This window comes from Lates calcarifer, linkage group LG16_LG22 (genome assembly GCF_001640805.2).
Source record: "Lates calcarifer isolate ASB-BC8 linkage group LG16_LG22, TLL_Latcal_v3, whole genome shotgun sequence".
NCBI classification, from domain to species: domain Eukaryota; kingdom Metazoa; phylum Chordata; class Actinopteri; family Centropomidae; genus Lates; species Lates calcarifer.
In genome coordinates this window covers 25708623-25731024 of record NC_066848.1, presented here as the reverse complement: position 1 = coordinate 25731024, position 22402 = coordinate 25708623, and the positions used below count along the sequence as shown (strand labels likewise).

Below are 22402 nucleotides of genomic sequence, written 5' to 3'. Positions count from 1 at the left end.
CACATTTTGTATTCAGTTTCCTTGTCATAAATGTAAAAGTTGTCACATGCATCTGTACTATCTACGGTGGCCTCAGAAACTATTCATAGCACTTCATTTTTTTGCAGATGTCACTGTGTTAAAGATTTAATTTTAAATGGACAATTTTTGCCCATTAATCTACACTCAGTAACCAACTATGACGAGATGAATGTTTTGCAAAAGTCAAAAAGTTGAATCTCATTTATGAAAGTATTTAGACCCTTTGCTGTGCCTAATTTAATCTCATTAATCTCATTTAATCTCAGCTCTGTGTTGGAGTCTGTCATGTTTCACAGTCATTTACAGTCGCATTTCTCTCCTCCAATCAACAAGTCTCTGACTGTCCTTGAGTGGCCCTGCTGAGGCCCAGGCTTAAATCACATAAAAGGTCTGTGGAGAGAGCTGAAAATGGAAACAGAGTTTGAGAAGATCTGCTGGAAAGAATGTGATAAACTGTCCAAATCCAAGTGTTCAAGGATGGCAGAGACTAGGGGTGTACCCAAATTCCAATATGCTATTCGGCAAAGCACAAATGCACTACCATCATGCTCATAGTTTCTGAGCCAGTTTCCTTGCTCTGTGCCATGTACATACAGCCCAATAATTGGCTTCACTCGTGGTTCAAAATATGTATTCTTCTCAACAGTTACTGTAAACTACAGTAGAAACAGTGTAAAGAACTGTAATACCACTCTGATTTGTGCCAAGTAACAGCTTAGCAACTACATTGTTTCAAAGCATGCTGGGAAGTTCTGCTCACCTTCCCTGTAACACGCTACAATATTATGGATGGCCACAAGATAAAAATGCCCAATCTGTTTGAAACACTTTGATTTCACTAACCTGTTCTTTCATTTATCACATGTTACTGAAAAGTCAGTGCGCAGCAGGCAGTCAGCTAACTGTTCCCAGCTGTCAATCAGGGAAAGTATTGCAAGGAATTATTTAATTATCAAGGAATTATGGGCTTAATTGAATTTTATTAGAAAAACAACAAACAACAAAAAAATAACAAAAATGTATATATTATATATTTTTTTAAAATCAGTCATGTATTTCATCCAGTATTCTCCAGTTTAAGATGTAACATATTGTGTGTACACCTATACATTAAGAAATATCAGAACAAACAGTTCATAAAACGTGGAAATATTTTTACATACTTAATTATATGCTTTTATTGCATTGGTAATGAAAATTAGGTTAGAAAATACAACTTTTGTCCGATTTAACACAACTTCCGGTATAAACCAAGCCCAATCCCAATATGGATACAAATACAGAGAATTTTGATGGCGGAACAGATACAGATACAAATAATGTTTCTGTACACCTCTAGTCCCACTAGACCCACCCAAAAATGTATATATTTTTTTTTCAAAGAAAAAAACATGTTTTCACATCATCATTATCGCTTATTAGGTGTAGACTGATGGGGAAAAATGGCTGTTCCGTTTTAAAATTGAATCTAAACACAAAGTGTAGAGAAAGTGAAATGGTTTGAATACTTTCTGAAGCCACTGTATTCTTGCATGTACTGTATTGTAATACAAAGGTGCCTCTGTGCAGTTTCAAGCGCACGCTGTGGCAGACAGTTCAGGAAATGCTGAGGAACCTATGGATATTGTAGTAATTGTGATTGACCAGAATGACAACAAACCTGTTTTCACTCAAGACACCTACCTGGGGGAAGTCCCAGAGGCCTCACCAAAAGGTACTGTCACTGAATTTTATATGATTATATATAATTTTATAAGTCTGAAAAATACATTGTTGGTGTTCAACTTTGTGTAACATTCACCAAAGAGCTGGACAGAGCTGCCAATGTCTGTCCTTAACTTTGATATGGGAACATCCAGGATGTGCTCCTATTCAATTCAACAGTCATCTCAAGGCACTTTTCATATAGAGCAGGTCTAGACCGTACTCTTTAAAATAGGTATTTACAGAGAGAGACCCAACAAATCCCACCATGAGCAAGCACTAGGCGACAGTGGCAAGGAAAAACTTCCTTTAAGAGGCAGAAACCTCGAGCAGAACCGGACTCAGGGTGGGCGGCCATCTGCCTCGACCGGTTGGGTTAAGAAGGATTGGGGGGGGGGGGATGGGGTAGGAGAAAGACAACATTGCAGATACACAGACTAAGTCAAAATGTAAATAGTAGTAGTAGAGAATAGCGAAAGAAGAACATAGCATAACACAGGTTCCATATCAGATGTAAGATGAGGCCAGTAATACAGCAGTAGTAATGATAGTAGTGATAATTAAAGTATTAACTACTAACACAGCAATACAACTAATAGCAGTGTAAGTAATTTCTAATTCTAGCAGCAGGTGTTGAGTGGAGTTGTAGGAGCAGCAGGAGGCTTGTCATCACAGATCAGACCCTACAGCTCCAGAGGCAGAAATACCTGCAGAAAGAGACAGAAGAGGAGAGAGAGACGGGAGAGCACAATACTACAGGAAAGGGGACATATTGAGTTAGTAACATGTAACATGGGATATGAATCCATATTGAGTGGAGAGGGAGGGAGAGAGGGAGAGAGAGGGAGAGAGAGAGAGAGAGAGAGAGAGAGAAAGGAGCTCAGTGCATCATGGGAGATCTCCCGGCAGTCTAGGCCTATAGCAGCATAACTAAGGGATGGTTCAAGCCTGAGCCAACCCTAACTATAAGCTTTATCAAAGAGGAAAGTTTTAAGCCTACTCTTAAAGGTACAGAGGGTGTCTGCCTCCCGGACCGAAACTGGGAGAAGGTTCCACAGTAGAGGAGCCTGATAACTGAAGGCTCTGCCTCCCATTCTACTTTTGGAAACTCTGGGAACCACCAGTAAACCAGCATTTTGGGAGCGCAGAGTCCTGGTAGGGATTGTAGGGGACTATGAGATCTTTAAGGTAAGATGGAGCCTGACCATTAAGGGCTTTGTATGTGAGGAGGAGGATTTTGATTTCTACTCTGGATTTGACTGGGAGCCAATGTAGAGAGGCTAACACAGGGGAAATATGGTCTCTTTTCCTAGTTCCTGTCAGTAATCGTGCTGCAGCATTTTGAATCAGCTGCAGAGTCTTTAGAGACTTGTTGGGGCAGCCTGATAATAATGTGGCTGTGCCAGTCCTGAATGGGACTTTTTCTACTATCTGTTAAACCCTTTCATGCATAGTGGTCACTACTGTGGACAGCTAAAAAGCTATTTTCTTGTATATGCATGGGTTTTGATTGTAGAATTGCACATCAGCCACCACATTGGACTCTAGAATGTTATTTGAGTCAATATCACTATAAAGTGCCTTTGGTGTCCTCATCAGAATCACTCAGTCATCATGACAATGTAGCAGAATAATTAAACTCTGAGGTCTTATTATAAGTGACCAAAGATTTGCACACATATCAGTACAATAATATGTCTCTTAAAATGTGTTTCCTTCATTTTATACCATTTTTTTTCTTTGGATGTACGTGATTTTGGCATGTCCCACACACAGTTCCGCTAACTTCAGTGTGTGTAATAAGTGGTTAAATGATACTAAATCTTTTTTTTTTTTTTTTACATGGTTTTATTGTCACAACAAGTTATTTGATAAAACAAGTAATTTTGATCATGTATATTCTATTTTCATAATAGTATTGAACATTTTGCATTTGTCCCTGAAATTGCTGTCCACCCTGTCATTTTGGGCTAACTGCCTCTTTAAGAAACCCGCTGATGTTTTCAGTGACATCACAACCAGCATTTTGTCTTTCTTCAATGGAGACTGAAACAGTGGCTAGTTGCAGAGTAAGTATTTACACTTATGTTTTGTAATTTTTATCATATTAGGTGTGTAGTTAGATGTTGTCAAGCTTAACATGTCCACTCTGTCATAGTGAAATATCAATTAATATAAAAACCTTTCAGAAATTCGAAATATATGTGTTAAACAGTACACAGTCCGCTTGCTAACTGAATCATGTTGCTAAGTGAAGGTCCACCATGTGCTCATTAAATGCTAACATTAGCCAAAAATGTCCACCCTGTCATTGTCCACCCTATCATGCTGACAGGGTGGACATGGTTCATGACAGGAAGGACATTTGCATAGTTTAGGCCACATGCTGATAATGTTACACATATTACAACAGCTATTACAGACATTTTATAACAGTACATGCTATACATAGTATAGTATAGCATAGTATGCTCTACACCACTGGTGAACAAGCGCCACACACATTCTGCTCCATATCACCCTCCAGAAGACACGACCCTGTGACCATCTGGGCCCACCTCGATCCAGTTCTGAAGGTAGTGAGAGAAGGACACCCACAAGTCAGCATACTTCATTTTTTCAGCGACGGGCCTGCAACGGGCCTCTCAACAGAACCCTACAAGTATGGCTTCAAAGAAATAACGTGGAATTTCTTTAAGGCTAGTCATGGCAAGGGGGCACCAGATGGTGTGGGTGGGGCCCTCAAGAGGTCAGCAGACCAGATTGTAGCCCATGGAGGAGACATTCCTGATGCCCAGAGCTTGTATGACAAGCTGAAAAGCCTGGACACATCTGTTGAGCTGTTGTACGTCCCAGAGAGGGATATTGAATCCAAGACTGAGGCACCTGCAAAAGCTGCCATAAAAGGCACTATGAGAATCCACCAAGCTATCAGTCTGAAACCTGGCCAAATGAAATACAGAGACATTTCATGTCTGTGTAAAAGGGAGGAAGGTGTTTTGGACTGTCCCTGCTTTAACCTTCAAGAGGTCACTCTAGCTAATGTTCCTGTTTCATCCGATGAGTCCCCAGCATGTGGAAAGACACCAGATAATCCTAGGAGACCAGAAATGATTGAGGTAAAGCACACTGGAGAGTGGTGTGTCATTAATTACGACAATGAAGCATACCCAGGTGTCATCAGAGATGCTGAAGGGCACAGTGTGAAAGTTAAGTGCATGCACCGCCATGGCATAAACAAGTTCCATTGGCCAAGTCTCTGGGATGACAACTGTTGGTACCATGACTGGCAGGTACTGTGCCTAATACCAGAACCACAGGCTCTGAACAAGCGCTCTGTACGGATTGAAGCATCTGCATAGAAGTATGTGGAACAGCAACTGCAGAATTGAGCCATGCCTCTGCAGAAAGGGACTGTTTGGAGATGTGTCTCAGTGATGTTCAGTGATATTCTGTTTTTTCAAATCAATCGTTCTCTACTTAAAACAACATTTTTCTTCTTTTACAGTTGAATGTTTGACTTTCACTGTGCAGAATGATGTACAGAGTTTAACTCTAGAATGCCACATTAATGGCTCATTTTTGGTGTTTTGCTGCATGCAAGTAGCAGTGTTGCAGTGTTCACCTGGTAATTTCCCCCTACATGGGAAAAGGACCTCTGGCATTTTTTTTTTACATAATTTCTTTTTGATTTATTGCAAAATGAGGCCATTCAATGACCTTTCACAATGTGTCCACGGTCTACCCTGTCATGTTACTGTCCACCCTGTTATTTTCATGTTCTAAGAAAATAAACAATTTATTTTCACAAGTTAGCAAACTCTTTGTGTGATTCCTTTATAAACAAGTGAGGGCCAAATAGTATTGTTTGAAAGTTTGACCAGATATCTTTGTTGTTAGAAGTGCAATTCTCACTGATTTTATAGAGAAACAAATAATTTGCACTAATTTAATTACTATCCAAATACTTTTCCCATTAACTAAAACACAGTGTTGAGAAAGGGACTAAATAGCTTTCTGAAAATATACATTTTATAATCACTATGTAATTACAATATATTTATTCTACTTTGAAATTGTCCATGACAGGGTTGACATATTTTGCTGTTTGCGTGTACATTGTTTGCTTGCAGTTTATTTATAAAAAGTGTGGGAGCTTGACCAACATGCATTTCTAACAGCATAACATCTACTTAATACAATAAATGTGAAGTTAAATGGAAAATCTCAGCTTTTTTGGGGGGAAATTGGGAAGTCTCAAAGGCACCTTATGGTGATATTGACTCATTCCATATACTTCCTTGACACAAATTTAATACAAACACAAATTTCTTAAAACCAAGATGGCTGACAGAAGTATTGATTTTATATTAAGAGGAACTTACAATTAATTCATTTGTCCACTAGTTTTTTGTTTTTAATTTGTGTGTGTGTGTGTGTGTGTGTGTGTGTGTGTGTTGTTAAGAAAATTAAGTTCAAAAATGTTTTTTCATGCCTAAAGAAGAATAAAAATACTTAGGAATAAAATCCTGACTAAGGATTTCATAATTCATGCATGAAAGTGTTAAGCTATTGTTAAACACTGTAATTTAAAGGTCCGGTGTATAACATTTACAGGGATCTACACCACTTAGAACTACTAGGGAGGATAAAAAATAATAGCTTCTATGATGCATCGCGACGCGGACGTGGGCAATTCTGCATTGATGCAGAGAACCAACATAATTGATTATTGTCTCCTGAAGTTACTTGTTGATTTTCCAGCCTTGGATGGACAATACAGTTCCAAAGTTCAAAATTACCTCCTGTTAGCGACGCATGAGACGTAGCCGCGTTAGCCGCTTTCACTCTGAGAAGCTAACGCCCGTCACTGTAAAGAGCAGACCCAGCCCATCCAAGAATTGATGTGATGCTGTTGTGACATGATTACAGCAATAACGTGATTTCTGGACTTCGGTCACGGTAGAGTCTCATGTACCGATAACGGTACATTACATTAGCCAGGACTGGCAGATTATTTTGCATGTGCTGCAGATGAGTGCTGTTGATGAGTCTTATATGGGTGCTCTTCTGGCAGAACTACCATTTCTTGTTATGTTTGTGATGTTCTGTGTGGAGTTTGCATATTCTCCCTGTGCCTGCGTGGGTTCTCTCTGGGTACTCCGGCTTCCTCCCACAGTCCAAAGACATGCAGCATAGGTTATTTGGTGACTCTAAATTACCCGTTGGTAAGAATGATTGTTTGTCTGTTGCTGCGATGGACTGGTGATCCGTACAGGGTGTGCCCTGCCTCGCGACCCTCAACAGATAAGCGGTATAATAAATGGATGGATGGATGCATCACTAGTTAACCCTTTTTATATTTAGTGGTGATTTGAGTCCCTTATATCGGGTGTAATAATTCTCACAAGATATTGAGACATGACTAGAAAATGACTGACAGACTCACATAGCATGCACACACAGTCACTAGGTAAATTGTTGGTCCTGGATAGTCCAGCTTTATTCTCTAAATCACCTCTTTTAATGAAGTGTTGTGAATACTTTGAGAAGCCTCTGTCCTTAATGTACACTTCTGAAATTTCCTCTTCTGTTCAGGTTATGAGGTGATAACAGTTAAGGCCACAGATAATGACGAACCAAATAGTGACAACTCGGATGTCCGCTACCGTATTCTGAGCCAGACTCCACAGTTTCCCAGTGACAACCTGTTTGAAATCAACCCAGTCACTGGAGTCATCAGAGTCAATGATGGTGGGCTAGATAGAGAGGTGAGGATTTTAAAACATATTTTGGCTATCTTAGCGTGCTGTCACACCTAACTGTTAAAACAGTCTGTGTTTCAAACATCCTGTTTTAGTTTAATTAGGCCAGCAAAATGATTTTATGTACACTCTGAAAGGTCACATGATGACAGACTGAAAAGGTGGTTTTTGGTGCAAAAGTGGTTTATACAGGACCAGAACTGTGTAATAGTAGAACTGTTACATTGGTATGAAACTAGTGATTAAGTTCACATAGCCATTCTTAATCATAGGAATTATCATAGGCATCTGCTGCTGGCTGTCTTGACAGACACATTATGATAAACTGATACATATCTGGAAATTAATACTTTAAAAGATCTATAACAAAGTCATTCATTTTGTTATTTGGACATTTTTATTTGGACTGAAAAACTTAAATAATATGTTTAGTGTCAGCTTTTCATCAGTATGTCAGGCCTAATGTAGATGTAGGTAAAATGATGGCAGAATGTTTAAACCTTCCAGTTGATGAGTTAAATTCATTGTATGTCTCCCTCAACAGAAATATCCAAAGTACACTCTGGTGGTAGAGGCAGCAGATATGGTGGGAGAGGGGCTGTCTGGAGAAGCCAAAGTAATCCTCACTGTAACAGATAGCAATGACAATGCTCCGACCTTCACTCAGTCCTCTGTAAGTACAACATCTATGTGACTGGAAATGCAGTTTGTTTTTTTTTTTATCTTTCCAAAGACACGACAACATTGCAAGGAACTGACAAAGCAATATGTTTATCTGCCCATTTATGAGGTGGTTAGAGTCTATAGCAAATTAGCTCACTAATGTTACATTCAGCTGTAACATATTGTTACTCTCAGTGCAAAGGGGTCAAATTTCATCAGCTAATGATAAGTGATAGCTTATTTTAAATATTATTTTAAGTTCCAAATATAAATCTGCTGCGGTTACACATACATGTAGCACAAGAACAAAAAAGATTGACAGACAGTAACAGTAACTTGGGCAGGCTGAGCTTAGTGAACAGTCAGTCCATACATGGTCAACTGTAAGGCACCAAAAGGATTGTATGTATGTAGTATGTAGTAGTAACTAAGCAAAAGTGAAAATGGGATTGGATCTCTGTTTTGCTTCTGAAAGTTTGTGACCTCATTGAATAAACTTTGCATCATGGAAAATCCATGGTGATGTTGGAGGGTATGTTTTAAGTTCTTAAGATAAAAGTGAGGGAACTATATTAAATTTCCCTGCTGTGGGAATAATAAAGGATTCTTATCTTAAATGGCGAATTCTATAGCTGTTCAGGGATGTCATGAACTAAACATCATGACACAGACCATGACATTAAGGCCTTTCAGAGTAATTCTTTTATTTATTAGTTAGCAAGCAAAGCAAGCCCAACACACTTTTTTTTCCAATCCTCATTTTCTCTGTTTGATTTACTCTCACACTTCCCTTGCACTCTCACAGTATGAAGCAACAGTAGCAGAAAATAAAGTGGACGCTGTGGTCATTACAATGTCAGTAATAGACAGTGATGAGCCACATTCTCCAGCCTGGAACGCCAAGTTCAAGATTGTTGATGGTGATCCTGGAGGACTGTTCAATGTGACAACAGGACAGAACAAACATGATGGAATCATTACTACTGCCAAGGTAGGAAGAAAAGCAGAAAGCAAGCAACAAGCCACAATATTAAAGTTGAGAGATAAACTCACCAAGCACTTTATTAGGAACACCACACTAATACTGGGTAGGGATGGTTTTTGTTTCTGAGAGACTGTTGTGTGTGAAAATCCCAAAAGATCAGCAGTTTTAGAAATATTGACACCAACAGTCGTGGCACAGTCGAAATCACTGAGGTCACATTCTCTCCACATTCTGATGTTTGATGTGAACATTACCTGAAGCTCCTGACCTGTATCTGCAGGATTTTATGTGTTGCACTGCTGCCACATGATTGGCTGATTGGATGGCTGCATAAATGAGCAGGTGTACATGTGTATCTAATAAAGTGCTCAGAGAGTTTCTGTCAATATATTTTTATTTTTTATTTTATAGACCACTGTGTGACCTATTGCAGTAATTAAATAGCAATCAGGGTTGAAGTGATGCACATTTAAAAACTTCTAAGAACAATTTTTTTTTCTGATAATTAATCTACTTTTTCTTCCATCCAACCACCATCCAGGGTCTTGACTTTGAAAAAAGCAGCAAGCACACTCTGTTGGTTGCAGTGGAGAATGAGGTTCCTTTTGCTACTCCACTGCCCACTGCCACCGCCACAGTGGTGGTTAATGTGCAGGATGTAAATGAAGCTCCAATCTTAGGTCTTTGATCCAGTGGAGAAGTATGTGTCAAAAGAGAAGGACCTTGCCATCAAAAATGATGTGATGCAGTACACCGCATCTCACCCAGACACTGCACATAAACAGACTGTCAAGTAAGATCAAACTACTTTGACAGAAAAACAAGCTTAAAGCTGCGTCCAAACCATAAGAGCCCTGCTTTAAACAGTGCAGGGGGGTGCAAGTTATGAGAATCATATATTATATGTGTATGCAAATTGCAAATTTGTGTAATCTGATTAAATATTAATTACAATTGACTCTGACTCTGGCTGTCAGCTGGCCAAGAATAGTACTGCATGGAGAAACAGGACATGGATGTATCTGGTTAAAGTGGCCTGTAATTAGTTGGACTATGGTAGGCAGGAAGGGTCCGTGTGCTTAACAGCCAATTTTCGTTTTGGAGTGGAAAACAGAAAAAAGATGATGAACTTTTTCCCTTTTTATTTTTGTAATGAGAAACTGGAAATAAAAAAACAAGCCATTTTCAGATTTTTGTTTTGGAATAATAAAATCAGAAAACAAAGAACGACTAGTGTTTTTTTATTTTTTGTTTTATACTAGCACAGAGAAGTGAAAAATCAGTTATGGAATTTAAAAACCGCCTGTTTTGTCATGCATTAAATACTTTTTATTTTGCCCTGGAAGCACAGGATCCCCGTAAGCTAGCAAAGTCCTTTTCTGTGCTGCCGAGCTAGCTACTTTCGCTATTTTTGGGCAGCACAGAAAAGGATTTACAACTGAAAAACATGGATGTGAGCTCATAGCAGGGTGTGTCTAGCTCATTTATTTTCACCTTAGCTGGGTGAAGATAGCTAGCTAAGGCCAGCTTTATTCACCTTAGCTGGGCAGCACAGAAGAGGACTGTGCTAGCTTATGTGGATCCTGTGCTATTGTTCATTAGGTGACTTCCGAAGCAAAATAAAAACAATTTAACCCACGATGAAACAGATGGTTTTTAAGTGCGGAACTGATTTCTTATTTTTGCTGTGTTAATATAAAACAAAAAAAATTAAATACTAGTTGTTCTTTGTTTTCTGGTTTCATTGTTCCAAAACAAAAATCAGAAAACGACTTGTTTTTTGTTTCCAGTTTCTTATTCCAAAGCAAAAAACGGGAAAAGGCTCATCATTTGTTTTCCGATTTTCCGATGATTGACCATTATGTACATGGACCAGGGAGGAAATGTGTTTCCATGCAGGCTGTTTTAGCTCAGATCACATGCCAGAGTCTATGAAAATCATGGAGGAACTAACCAAGCTTTGTCTGGGTTAACAGTCAAATGTTAACATCATGCATATTGCTTTTTTGTGTTAGTGTGTGACTGGTAGGGCTGATTAATTGTAAATATATATATATATATATATATATATTATATATATTATTTATATATATATATATATATATATATATTTAATCTTCTTTCTAAATGACAGGGATTCACTTGCACCTATTTCCCAATGCATTCAGGTAACACTGCATACATGTGTTGAACAATCCCATTGCTATTACCAAACCACATTTACACACTGTAAAGCAAAACACTGATAATTCAACATTCAAACATACAACAACAATCATCTCAAGAATTGTGATCTCAGTTCTCAAGGAGAATATTTGTGATATTGTGATATGTACACTAAAACTAGACTGGCTAGAATACAGTATGTTGACAGTTAGGGAGTGACACTGGACTGATCTCAGTCAGTGTTGGTTATGAAGTTGATGAGGCCACAATAAAGACAGTCAGGTCACTGTGACATGGCCATAATTGGAAGGGAAACATAAACCTGCAAAACAGGATAGATATTAACCTAATATAAGGACATGCTATTGTATTAGCACATGCAGTATCGCAAGATTTTGTATTTGAAAAAAAAAAAATTTGAGATTGCTTGTACTGTGCAAATAAACCTGAATGACACTCAGTCTCTGTCTACTATTTATCTGATTTCTCTGAATTTACTGTGTCCATCATTATATGTGCAGGTTGTGGCACCTCATGTGTTATATTTGCCTATGAGTGAAACTCAGATCCACCACACATTGGTCGGAATATGTTGTTTTACGCACTGGTTACTGGGAAATATGATCCAGGACGTTCAGTTGGATCCATCATAAAATTCCTAATGTTAACCTGTTCTTCAGATTTTTTTTAACATATGAAATAACTCAGCATTTAGCCAAAGAAATGTAAAGTATGAAATATCTGTTGCTTCCATCTCCAAACAAAACACAAAGAACACATTCATTATGTACTAGATATAAACTGAACTGTTTAAATTACATGGTATTTGAATGGCACATTGAGAAGCATGTTTTTGTGATGAGCTAGTTTGCCTGGTATTCATATTACTTCTGTGATTGTTCAGGTATAAAATAATTAGTGACCCGCAGGCTGGCTGAACATGGCCAAGGACACAGGTCTGATCAAGGTGAAAAACAGCATGGACAGAGAGTCCCATTTCGTCAAGGATGACAAATACACAGCACTCTTTGGTGCATATGACAATGGTAGGTGGGAGGTACATCTGCTTTTTAGCATGAAATGAAACATAAACATGAGATTAAGGTTTTAAGGGTGTTGTCTTTTTTCTCTCCATTTACCTTGCAAGTAAGTAGCCTATTTTATTGCCTTCCAACTCTGTGTGTCAAGTGAGTCATCACACCTCAGGCTCATGTGGTACTGAAATCATTTTATGATCATAACTGCACTGATGTTACAGCATTTGCAGGTAGTAATAAAAGGAAAACTCCATTCAGTCTGTCTATAGATCTGGTTGTGTGGGCCTACTACAGAATATGTGAAAAGTTGCATAAAGCCTATTAAGTCTCCGGAGCTGGGTCAGAATTGATAAATGTCCTCAGGTGATGTCACTTGAGCCAGCATCATGTGGGTCAGAAAATGACAAGTTTGAGAGGTAAAAATCAATCAGTGGGTATGGAGTTAGAAATAAGTGATCTTACCCCTCTCTGAAACCTGCTCTTCATCTCTGCATGAGACTCAGGGCATGCTAGCTGCTATTAGCATAACCCACCAGAATCTTCAGCCTGAACTGTCAGGGGCCAAGTTGCATTATGGGTGGTGCAGACACCAGGATTTAATAGGGAAGGGGAATGTATGTAATAAAAAAGACAGTATCTCTGCTGCATCAGTTTTAATGTTTTTTTTAACTGTCCACAATGAACTGACGTTTTAATTTGTTTAATTTGTTTCCAAGTCAGCTGGAATTTTTTTAATCTACATGTTCTACGTGAAGAACACAACAGTGGAAAACAGTCGGCTGGTGAGTTATTTTTGTCAAGGCAGTCATCTTTCTTCATACCATTGCTACTATGTACACATTATCCAAGGACCAGCAATACTGTAGTGTTAGAAATGTAATATGTGCGTTTGCGTTGAGGTTCATTTGTATCTGTATCTATACTTTTTGTATCTATTATGCTGATTGACCATGTTCAACAGCCACTGAGGATAAAGTTAACTGACTTTGGCTCTGCCTGCGATGCCTCAAAAACTGCACAGGGCTCATTTGTTCAGCCCAGGTGGTACAGGGCTCCAGAGACCATTATGGTCTCCCCTGTAGCAAGGCCATTGATATGTGGTCCCTGGACTGCATTGCTGCCGTGCTTTTTACAAGAAGACTTGGCCAAATCTCTGGAAAGTCATGACACCATATGAGTATAGATGCATCCCCTTGATCAGCTGCATGCTCAACTCCCTGAATTCAGCAGAAGCCAGTCAGTCTGCTGTGGGTAGCAAACCAATCCACCATCTCATCCTGTGTAGTTGAAAGGAATACACAAATGTCACTGACACTGTCTTAGGAGGCAAAATCTACCATGGCTCACACAAAAGAAAGAGGACCTATGTTGAAATCTTGCAAGTCATGCAACAGCAGCCCAGAAAGTACCTCCCCAGAAAGGAAGAGGATGAGAATGATGACAAATTCAGAGGAGGAAGACAAGCTACTGAGCATCTCTAGAGAGGATTCTTCCCCTGTAAGACTTAGGGTCACAGAGTGACACCAGAATCTCAGACTGCATGTCGAGAAAGAATATAAGGGAGGAGCAGAGACAGAAGAAGTGATAAAGATATGGATCACTGGATCTAGTTAATTTCTTCAAGGGGAGAAAGTAGCACATGAGAATTTCAGGGAGAATTTTGGACTAATGTTGAGTGGTTTGGTAAAGGAGGCATGTGCTGGAGTGGTGTCTTTCTGTGTTTTTATGAGGAGTTGTCCACACAGACTCCCCCTGACATTTTGCTTGTCCACTATGTCGGAAACAACCTGGGACTGATGTCCGCCCAAGAGCTTGCACTTGAAATGAAGAGGGATATGTTGCAGCTCCATCAGGAGTTCCCCTCAATGACAATGCATATTCCTGCATCAATGGGCAGTAGGTGTGGAAAAATGAACCACCAGGGAAGATCAGTAAGGACAGGAGGACTGTCAACACACTGATGAGAAAGGCTGTTGGCAACTTAGGTGGTGAAGTTATGCTTAGTTTCACCAGTTTGTTTCTGCCAGATGGCGTGCACTTCACAAACAAAGGAAACAGAATCTTTCTGTTGAGGATCCAAAAAAACAAACTTGACTTGATATCCTCCCTGTGCCTATGTGGGTATTCCAGTTGTATCCCACAATGCAAAGACTGAGAATGTACATGAGAATGTGAATTTGAGTGTGAGTGGTTGTCTGCCTATATGTGTTAGCCAAATAAACAATAATGTAAATATATAAATAAAAACATCACAGTGGTACAATGTATACAGGGACAACAACAACAAAAAACAACTCAGAAAAACAGCTTTCAAATTTAGAAATACAAATACAGTTTCAACTTTACCGTTTATTTCATATCTGCATTGGCTGATCTTCTATTCTTTCATGTTAGTTGAAAATAGTAATGTGAATGAATGTCTCACATACTAACACAACAGTTCATTATAAATATTACTGTCCCCCAATGGCAGAGAGCAGCAACTACAGAAGCAGTAAAGATGAGAAAAAAGGGTTTTAAGTTAATTCAATATATTTATATGCCACATAAATTTTAAAAAAAAGTTTAGTACAGCTGGTGTTATCATGAAGGTCTGCTGGAGAATTAGCTTTCTGCTAATAACATCTAAATATAAAACCATTGGGCTGAAAAACACAAAGCCTTCCATGCTGTGAAGTGCTAATCTCATTTACAAAGGTTACTAGTTTTTGATGGAAAAAAATGTTGTTCAATGAGTACTTGTGAAATTAACACTGCTCTGCACTGTTGCTTTGACAGGAGGACCACAGTGTGGTTTGAACACAGCTGAGCTGAGCTGAGAATCATGAGACCTGTTAACACAAAGCTTGCTAAGAATAAGATATTTAAAGAAACGGAAAGTGGGCAGCAGACAAAAAGATGCCTCAGTAAATGTATCAAAGCCCCTGGAAAACAACTGTAATTACAGTAAGTGTTGAGGTATCGGTATTGTGAGAGAGGTCTGGCTGCATATGACCGATCAAAACTATATCAGGTGCAGCTCCCATCCATCTCCACTGCCACATGTGCTTACTATTTACTGCAGTGTTTCAATTTCATAGTGTGTTATGAATCAGTGTAAACAGCGAGATCAGCATCAGAACCAGCCTACCTCTATAAACCCCTTTACAGTGATGTAAAGAGCCACTGCTGTGATACTGTAACATGCACAGTGATGATCCTCGCTTTGATAGCAGCTTTACTTGTCTGCAGCCTCAGTAAGTACTGGCACTGAAACATCAACTGTGCAGCTGATTATTATTAAATCAACATAAAGGCTCTTTTTGCTTCATCGACCAAAGGATTAATGTGTTTGTTGAGTGTTTCAGGCTGGATCTCTGTCTCAGAGTCTCAGACTGTGGGAGTTCAACCCAGTGAAGAAGTCACATTGCAGTGCTTCAACTTTTCCACTTCTCCCATACAGAATCAGCTTCAGGTCAGCAGAACCCAGCCCCGCAGCGTTTCCTCAGTCTATAGAGCTTAGTGGAGACTATTATCATCATTACACCAGGAGTTTTTGTTTGTTTGTTCGGTTGGTTAGTTTTTCAAACAAATCAAGTTGTTCAACTGGAAACCATATATATTTCATTTTTGTTCTCTTAGCAACATACCCATGATATTATAATATTTGTTGGTGTTATAATTTGTATCATTTATGACCATGATGCTGATAGCTAGGCTACATAATTTGAAAGGAAAGCTTAATGTTATTCATGTGTAAGACAAAAGGAAAAAAAAGGATTATTAGGTTTTGTTGGTGCCCACTGCTTGCTGTGTCCCAGAAGAGTGAGGAAATTCTGGCAAACATTTACTAAGCTGTTATATCCAGGGTTGCCCAGTAGATGGAGACAAATTATCATGGATACATACAGTACAGTACAGCAATGTGCTGCATTTAACATTGTAGAGGAGGAAGTGCAGTGAGACATGAATGACACACACAGTGACTTCCTCACAAAAAAAAAAATAAAGACTGGCAAGACTAACTAACATTGTAATGCTTAATTTCCCCAGAAGAGAGGAGAATTCTTCCTCATCACAATACTGAAGAAGTTTGCCATGAAATGTCCATTCAGTAACATGAGGTTATACAGCACTGGACAGTTTAGTGATTCAGGCTTTGCTGCATTCCTGTCAGTGTGTCACTGGCCCCTGTCTGAGACAGCCTGTTGTTTAAAGAGGGTGAAGTCCATTCTGCTGCCTCCGTTACTTTCACTTAAATGCCTGTATGACTTCACAACAGACTGATCAGACTGTGCACTGTGCTCAAGAATTCACTCGGAGATCCACGTCATGTACCTGTGAGGTACTTTTCATTTGTCATGTCTGTCTGAAATACAACAAATAAGCATATAAGATGTCAACGTAACAGATTTGTTTTTAAAATTCTCTAGTTTGCAAATGTGCAGAGCAACAGTCAACTTGTACCTGCACTGAGAAATATGTTTGATATTAATATTGAATCTAATGACCACAATTAAGGGTCTTCTATGGTGCTGAACCCACTGAGAATCAACATCCAACTCTGCAGGTCTATGGAGCTTTTTACCTCTTTTCATTGATTGTTTTTTACTTTCTAGCCCGTGTTCAGGCAGTATGGTTGACTTCACTCATTTCATAAATAAAATGAAACTGAAGGCACTTTTTCCATCAGACAAGATAAGACAAGTCGAGTATATGAAAGCTGCTCTTCATGGAGCAGCAAAGATGGAGTAACCCAGTGGTTTGTGAAACATTATCCAAACATTTTACTTGGAACTTGGGCAAAACTTCCCTTGAAGGTTTCTGTTTACATTACACAGAAAAAAGCATTGTGTGTATCCTTGGAATTGAACATATTGAAAAAAAAGATGTCCTTCCTCATAAAACATTTACAAAACTATTTTTTGACAGACACAGAGCAACATTAACATTAATTTGTGTGTGTGTCCACCTGATGAATGTCAGTGCAGTCTCTAACTGTGTCTGTGCACTGTTTGTTGCCAATCAGGTAGTGGACAGCTTCTTGCTGCAGTGAGACAGAACCATAGCAAAACAGGAGACTAAATCTAAAATGTTCCATTGAGCAGAACTGCAGGGTCAGGTGATAAATCTCTGTGGGCATGTCCCCACAGCCCACACCCCACAGCCCACAGAGGGCATGTCCCCACAAATGACCCCTTTCACATTACACATCCATTATGTATCTATATCTCTTATCCTTAAGGGTTGCAATGAGGCTGGAGCTAATCCTAACTGACAGTGAGTGAGAGGAGGGGTACACCCTGGACAGATCACCAGTCTATCACAGGACTGACATATAGAGAAAAAACAACCATTTACACAATCATTCTCACCTACGGGTAATTTAGAGTCACCAAATAACCTATGCTGCATGTCTTTGGACTGTGGGAGGAAGCCAGATTACCCAAAGAGAACCCATGCAGGCACAGGGAGAACATGCAAACGCCACACTGAAAACCCAGAACCTTCTTGCTGTGAGGTGACAGTGTGACTGCACCACTGTGCCACCCCTTACACATAGTCATTGATCAAATTTCAAGATATTGATTAAAATAAAATATGGTTCCAAACATTTGTGAGTAGAACAGTACAGTTGGAATAAAACTATGTCTGCTTGTCATTGTCTCAGTCATTTCTTCTTGTGAAATGAGTAATGAAGCCTGGTCTCTGGGTGTGTTGAAGCCTGCTGCAGTGCCTGACTGTCTGCAGTCTGAGTGACGTTGTTTTATGACATGATAAGACATTTTCCTGCTTGTGTGTGTGTGTGTGTGTGTTAGCCTCTATTTGCACTGGAATAGACCCTTCCCACTGGGCTGGGAGCTACACTGACAGGCATAGGTATGTCTTAGCCTGAGGGAAAATCAGGCAAAAACAAAGCATTATGCCAAATATGGTCAGACCTTGACAACGTTTTATTATCATATTGAAAATCCTCCAGGGTCACTAGAGGTAAAGTATCCTGTGTTCCTGCCCTGCTCTCTCTGTTTTTTTTTCCGTGGATTCGCTCCTTGTGTTTACTAATGTCTATGACTGTAATTCTAAAGCAGAACCACACCTACATTCAGAGAGCCGCAACAATAGACTGGTAGTTAAATACACACAGCAGGGATAAAGAGAGGTTAAGGTGTAGGGTGTGGTCAGGAGCTTTCTCAGAGATAAGCAGATAAACAGCAGACAGGCCTTATCCTCAGGCAGTCCTCACCTTTCCAGGGATTAGAAGGGGACACAGAGTTGCAATCCTTCATGTTTGCACATGTACTGTTATATGCAGGAAGAAAATACCACTTGATTATAGCTCAGATTTTTTTTTTAATCCCAGGACTGATTGTGGTGGGGATATGTGCAGTGATTTGAGGATGAGTGATGTATATTTTAGACACATTAACACCTGAAAAAAACATGACAATACCAATTAAATCAGAAGTACGCACCCTGGGATTTTTATGGCAGGTTCACACCAAACATCAGAATGGTCAGGTGAGAGCCAAGTCATTTGACCTCCTCACATTGGGAATGAGAACACAAACAGAAGCAATAAGATATGTTAGCAGATGCAGTTTCCAACAGCACTGAATCAGATACTGCACTGGGCAAGTGCTGGCACCCTGACCCCAATTTAGACAGTTGCATCCACTGTGTGGGGGATTGTCTCAGATGCTTCCCGTAACAAAGCTTGGGGAAGTGGTTTTGTACTTTTCTTTATCAGAAATGAAGAAGTCAGCCAGACATACGTTTGCCAAACCAATTATGTTGTCCTCATTTGTGACATGGTGTCTTTTCTTGTGAAATATACTGTATCACCTTTGTGTAGCCATTGCAAGTTTGTTGTGAGGCTTGAATGGTCTCTCATTGCTGCCCTTTGTGGATAGTGGGGGAAATCACCCACAACAATTAGGTGTTTTTCTGGAAGCATTTAGGACATCCATCCCTCACACGTCTCATGCAACAGATACATTTCCATTTTTATCAAATGTTAATTCTATACTGACGCCAAGACACATGCATTTCAAATGCATCACTACAATAGTGCTCTGCCTCACTAAGTGAAGGATAATCATAATCAGTCTATGCACAATATCCACAGGCTCCCACTCCCACTATGAACTTCCTAGTTCTATTACAGGCCTCTCACTACAGCACTATGGTGGGGGAATAAATAAAAACTATGTAACTTTATACTCCTCACTGAGTCTTCTTGAAGGCCATTTTTGTCCAGTGAATTTCTTACTGAGAATAGAAAATGTGTGCTGGGTAAACTTATTTGTCTTTAATATGACTCATACAGACAAGAAGCACATTAAAGAGTATGGTCTAGACCTGCTCTATATGAAAAGTGCCTTGAGATGACTGTTGTTGTGATATGGCGCTATATAAATAAAATTGAATTGAATTGAACTGAATTGAATTCTCTTGGTCATTTCCTTTTGTAATATTTCTGTATATTTCTTACCCATGAAACATCCGTTTTTGAATATGTAGGATGACAACATTGTATATGTATGACATTAAGTAGATTTAATGGGATAATTCTGGTATTATTTTATCTTTTTCTTATTTACAAAATCCTATGACTGGACTGAATCCAACAATATGTTTAATCCATTTTCACTAGTTTCTGACTTTCACACCTTGCCTGGTGCATTCAGTCCCAATCCCACTGGTTCCTAGTGAAGATGTAAAGCTCACAAATATACAGTGATCATCCACAATATTAAAAAACAGTTATTAGTTTTAACATTGTAGGTGATCAGCGCATGATTTCATTATTAAAAAGCCTCAGTAATTTTGTAAAACAGCTGTCCACTGTAGGAGGAAATAATGCATTTTTGGGGACTATTTTTGGTAGTGGATTAATACAGAATTGGAGTATTTGGGGCAGCAGGAGGGTGAGCCAAATAAACCACTGTGTGTGTGCTCTTGCTAATGAAGTAACATGTCACCCAGTGAAATGTTGTGTCTCCTTCAGTTGTTTTTAATACGTATGGACAATGTTGGAGCTCTGTGGCACAGATGCTTAAGATAAACACATGATAATTGTTAGTAGGATACAAACATTTTTTGTTTTGATCTTTTGATGGAATTTGTTAACAGTAAGAGAAATACAGCTTCACCCTTAACAATAGACAATTTCCAGCTAAGACTCTAACAGCACATTCTGTTGGTCATATCAACAAACATTTGTCATTGTGTTAGGTTGTACACCAGGTAACTTTGCACCCTATGAAGCAGCCAGCCATGTATTCTGTGTAATTAATTGTCCTAATGAATTCTGTTGCTATCACTTGGAAGATCTATAGAAGGGGAACCAGATGTTCCCTCCACATTGTACATGACAGGAAATGACCCCACGCACCACTTGGCCTGTGTGGGAATAGCCACAAAATGATTCTTGGTTTTGGCCACTCCCTTATGTGTCAGCTGATGTAACAGAGGCTGGATCAACATTTCCAGTTTTTCAACTTGTGACTTTTGACTCCATACCATTGTAACTGGAAACCTAAACAAACAAAATAAAGTAATGTGCTCATATTCAGACAGAATGGTCCATTTTGTTTCTAACGTATCATACCATGACCATAAACCTTTCTGGCTGGCTGAGAGATATTAGAATTGTGAATTGGTTTACCAGTGTCGAGGTGGAGGTGGACCTTAAAGGAAGGCAAAGTGCTATATCATCTATACAACAAGTGAAGACGCATTAGGTTTGTGGACGAAATGTGAGAAGTCCCAGGAAGAGGTGGGAGAACTCTTTCAACAGAGTTTCAGTCTGAGTTCCCCCCATCACAGCATGACCGACAGACTCATCACAGCATGACTCACAAGGCCTCAGGGCCATGACACACACACACACACACACACACACACACACACACACACACACACACAGGGCAAACAGGAAGCTGCAAACAGAGAGAATATCCGAATATCACATGAATGTCATTCTTTAACTCATCATTAGGGTTTTTTTTTCTTTTTTCGGGGGGAACCATCACCTGGAAACAAAACAAAACATCACTGCAACACATTACATATATAGCTTTAATAAATTAGATTCCTAGGAGGCTACAAATCTTTTTCATAGATTACGTGGCTTACTGTACCTCATAACTAATGTATAATGTCCTCAAATTTAGGAAATAATTGATGCATAGTTCCTGTATGTCTAGTTTTGTTCCTTCCTAACATTCCTGCTTCCCAGAAGTGTTTTCAAATAATGAGTAATTCAAAAATATTTCTATATAGCTCATTTACAAGATCAGTATAATTAGTACAACTATTTCCCTTGTATTATAATACTTACCACTATATATGTAATCTTTAACTCAGTATTATTAGTTTGTTATAACAGAACTAATCATTTTACAATATTTCCCAGTTTCAGCTGAAATTTGGTCTCAGGCAGTCATATATTTCAACTGTATGGAGAATAACTGTTTAAACAATGTGTGATCTTGTAGAACTTGTGTTTAAAACTTGATTTCATGATTTCCCAAACAGGAAAAAAATTAACGAAAAAACAGATGTTGGTTTAAACAGTGGTAATTAGATGCATTAAAATGCATTTTCACAATAATTATGTACTTTCTTTGGTAATATTTGCTTTGGCATCAACACCACAGGCCCATCTACAATCACTTTAAACTCCCCCCTCCCACGAGCTGAAGTCACTACTTCTTTAAAGTTGTGACCAATACACCAAGGACAAAAAATAATGTAAGCATACAAAATATACTTTCTAGTGAATGTCCACATACACAACTGGATAAATTTTGAATGTCTCATTCATGATAAATTGCTTTTTATTAAAAAATTCCTCATGATTCATGTTACCAGACTGTATAAGTGTAATCTAAATCTAGACAATTCAGTTTTATCAGCTGTGATAACTTCACATTAACAGGGTGTTTTTTACAGTAACTGTTGATAGTACAGGCTATGAGTAAGAAAGGAGGATGGTGTTGCAAAGGTGAGAGACAGTGATGAAATAGAGCAATTGTGAAAGACTGAAAGTATTTTTTAAAAATCCATCATGGCCTTAT

At 38.9% G+C, this 22402-nt stretch overlaps 1 protein-coding gene across 1 annotated transcript in view; it reads left to right on the top strand.

Annotated features, from left to right (window-relative positions):
• Positions 1 to 22402, top strand: part of LOC108895764 (protocadherin Fat 4-like) — a 78168-nt gene that overhangs the window by 26735 nt on the left and 29031 nt on the right. The window contains 3 exon segments of the mRNA XM_018694673.2: positions 1591 to 1735; positions 7324 to 7496; positions 8035 to 8163. Of these exon segments, the coding sequence (XP_018550189.1) occupies positions 1591 to 1735; positions 7324 to 7496; positions 8035 to 8163 (447 nt within the window).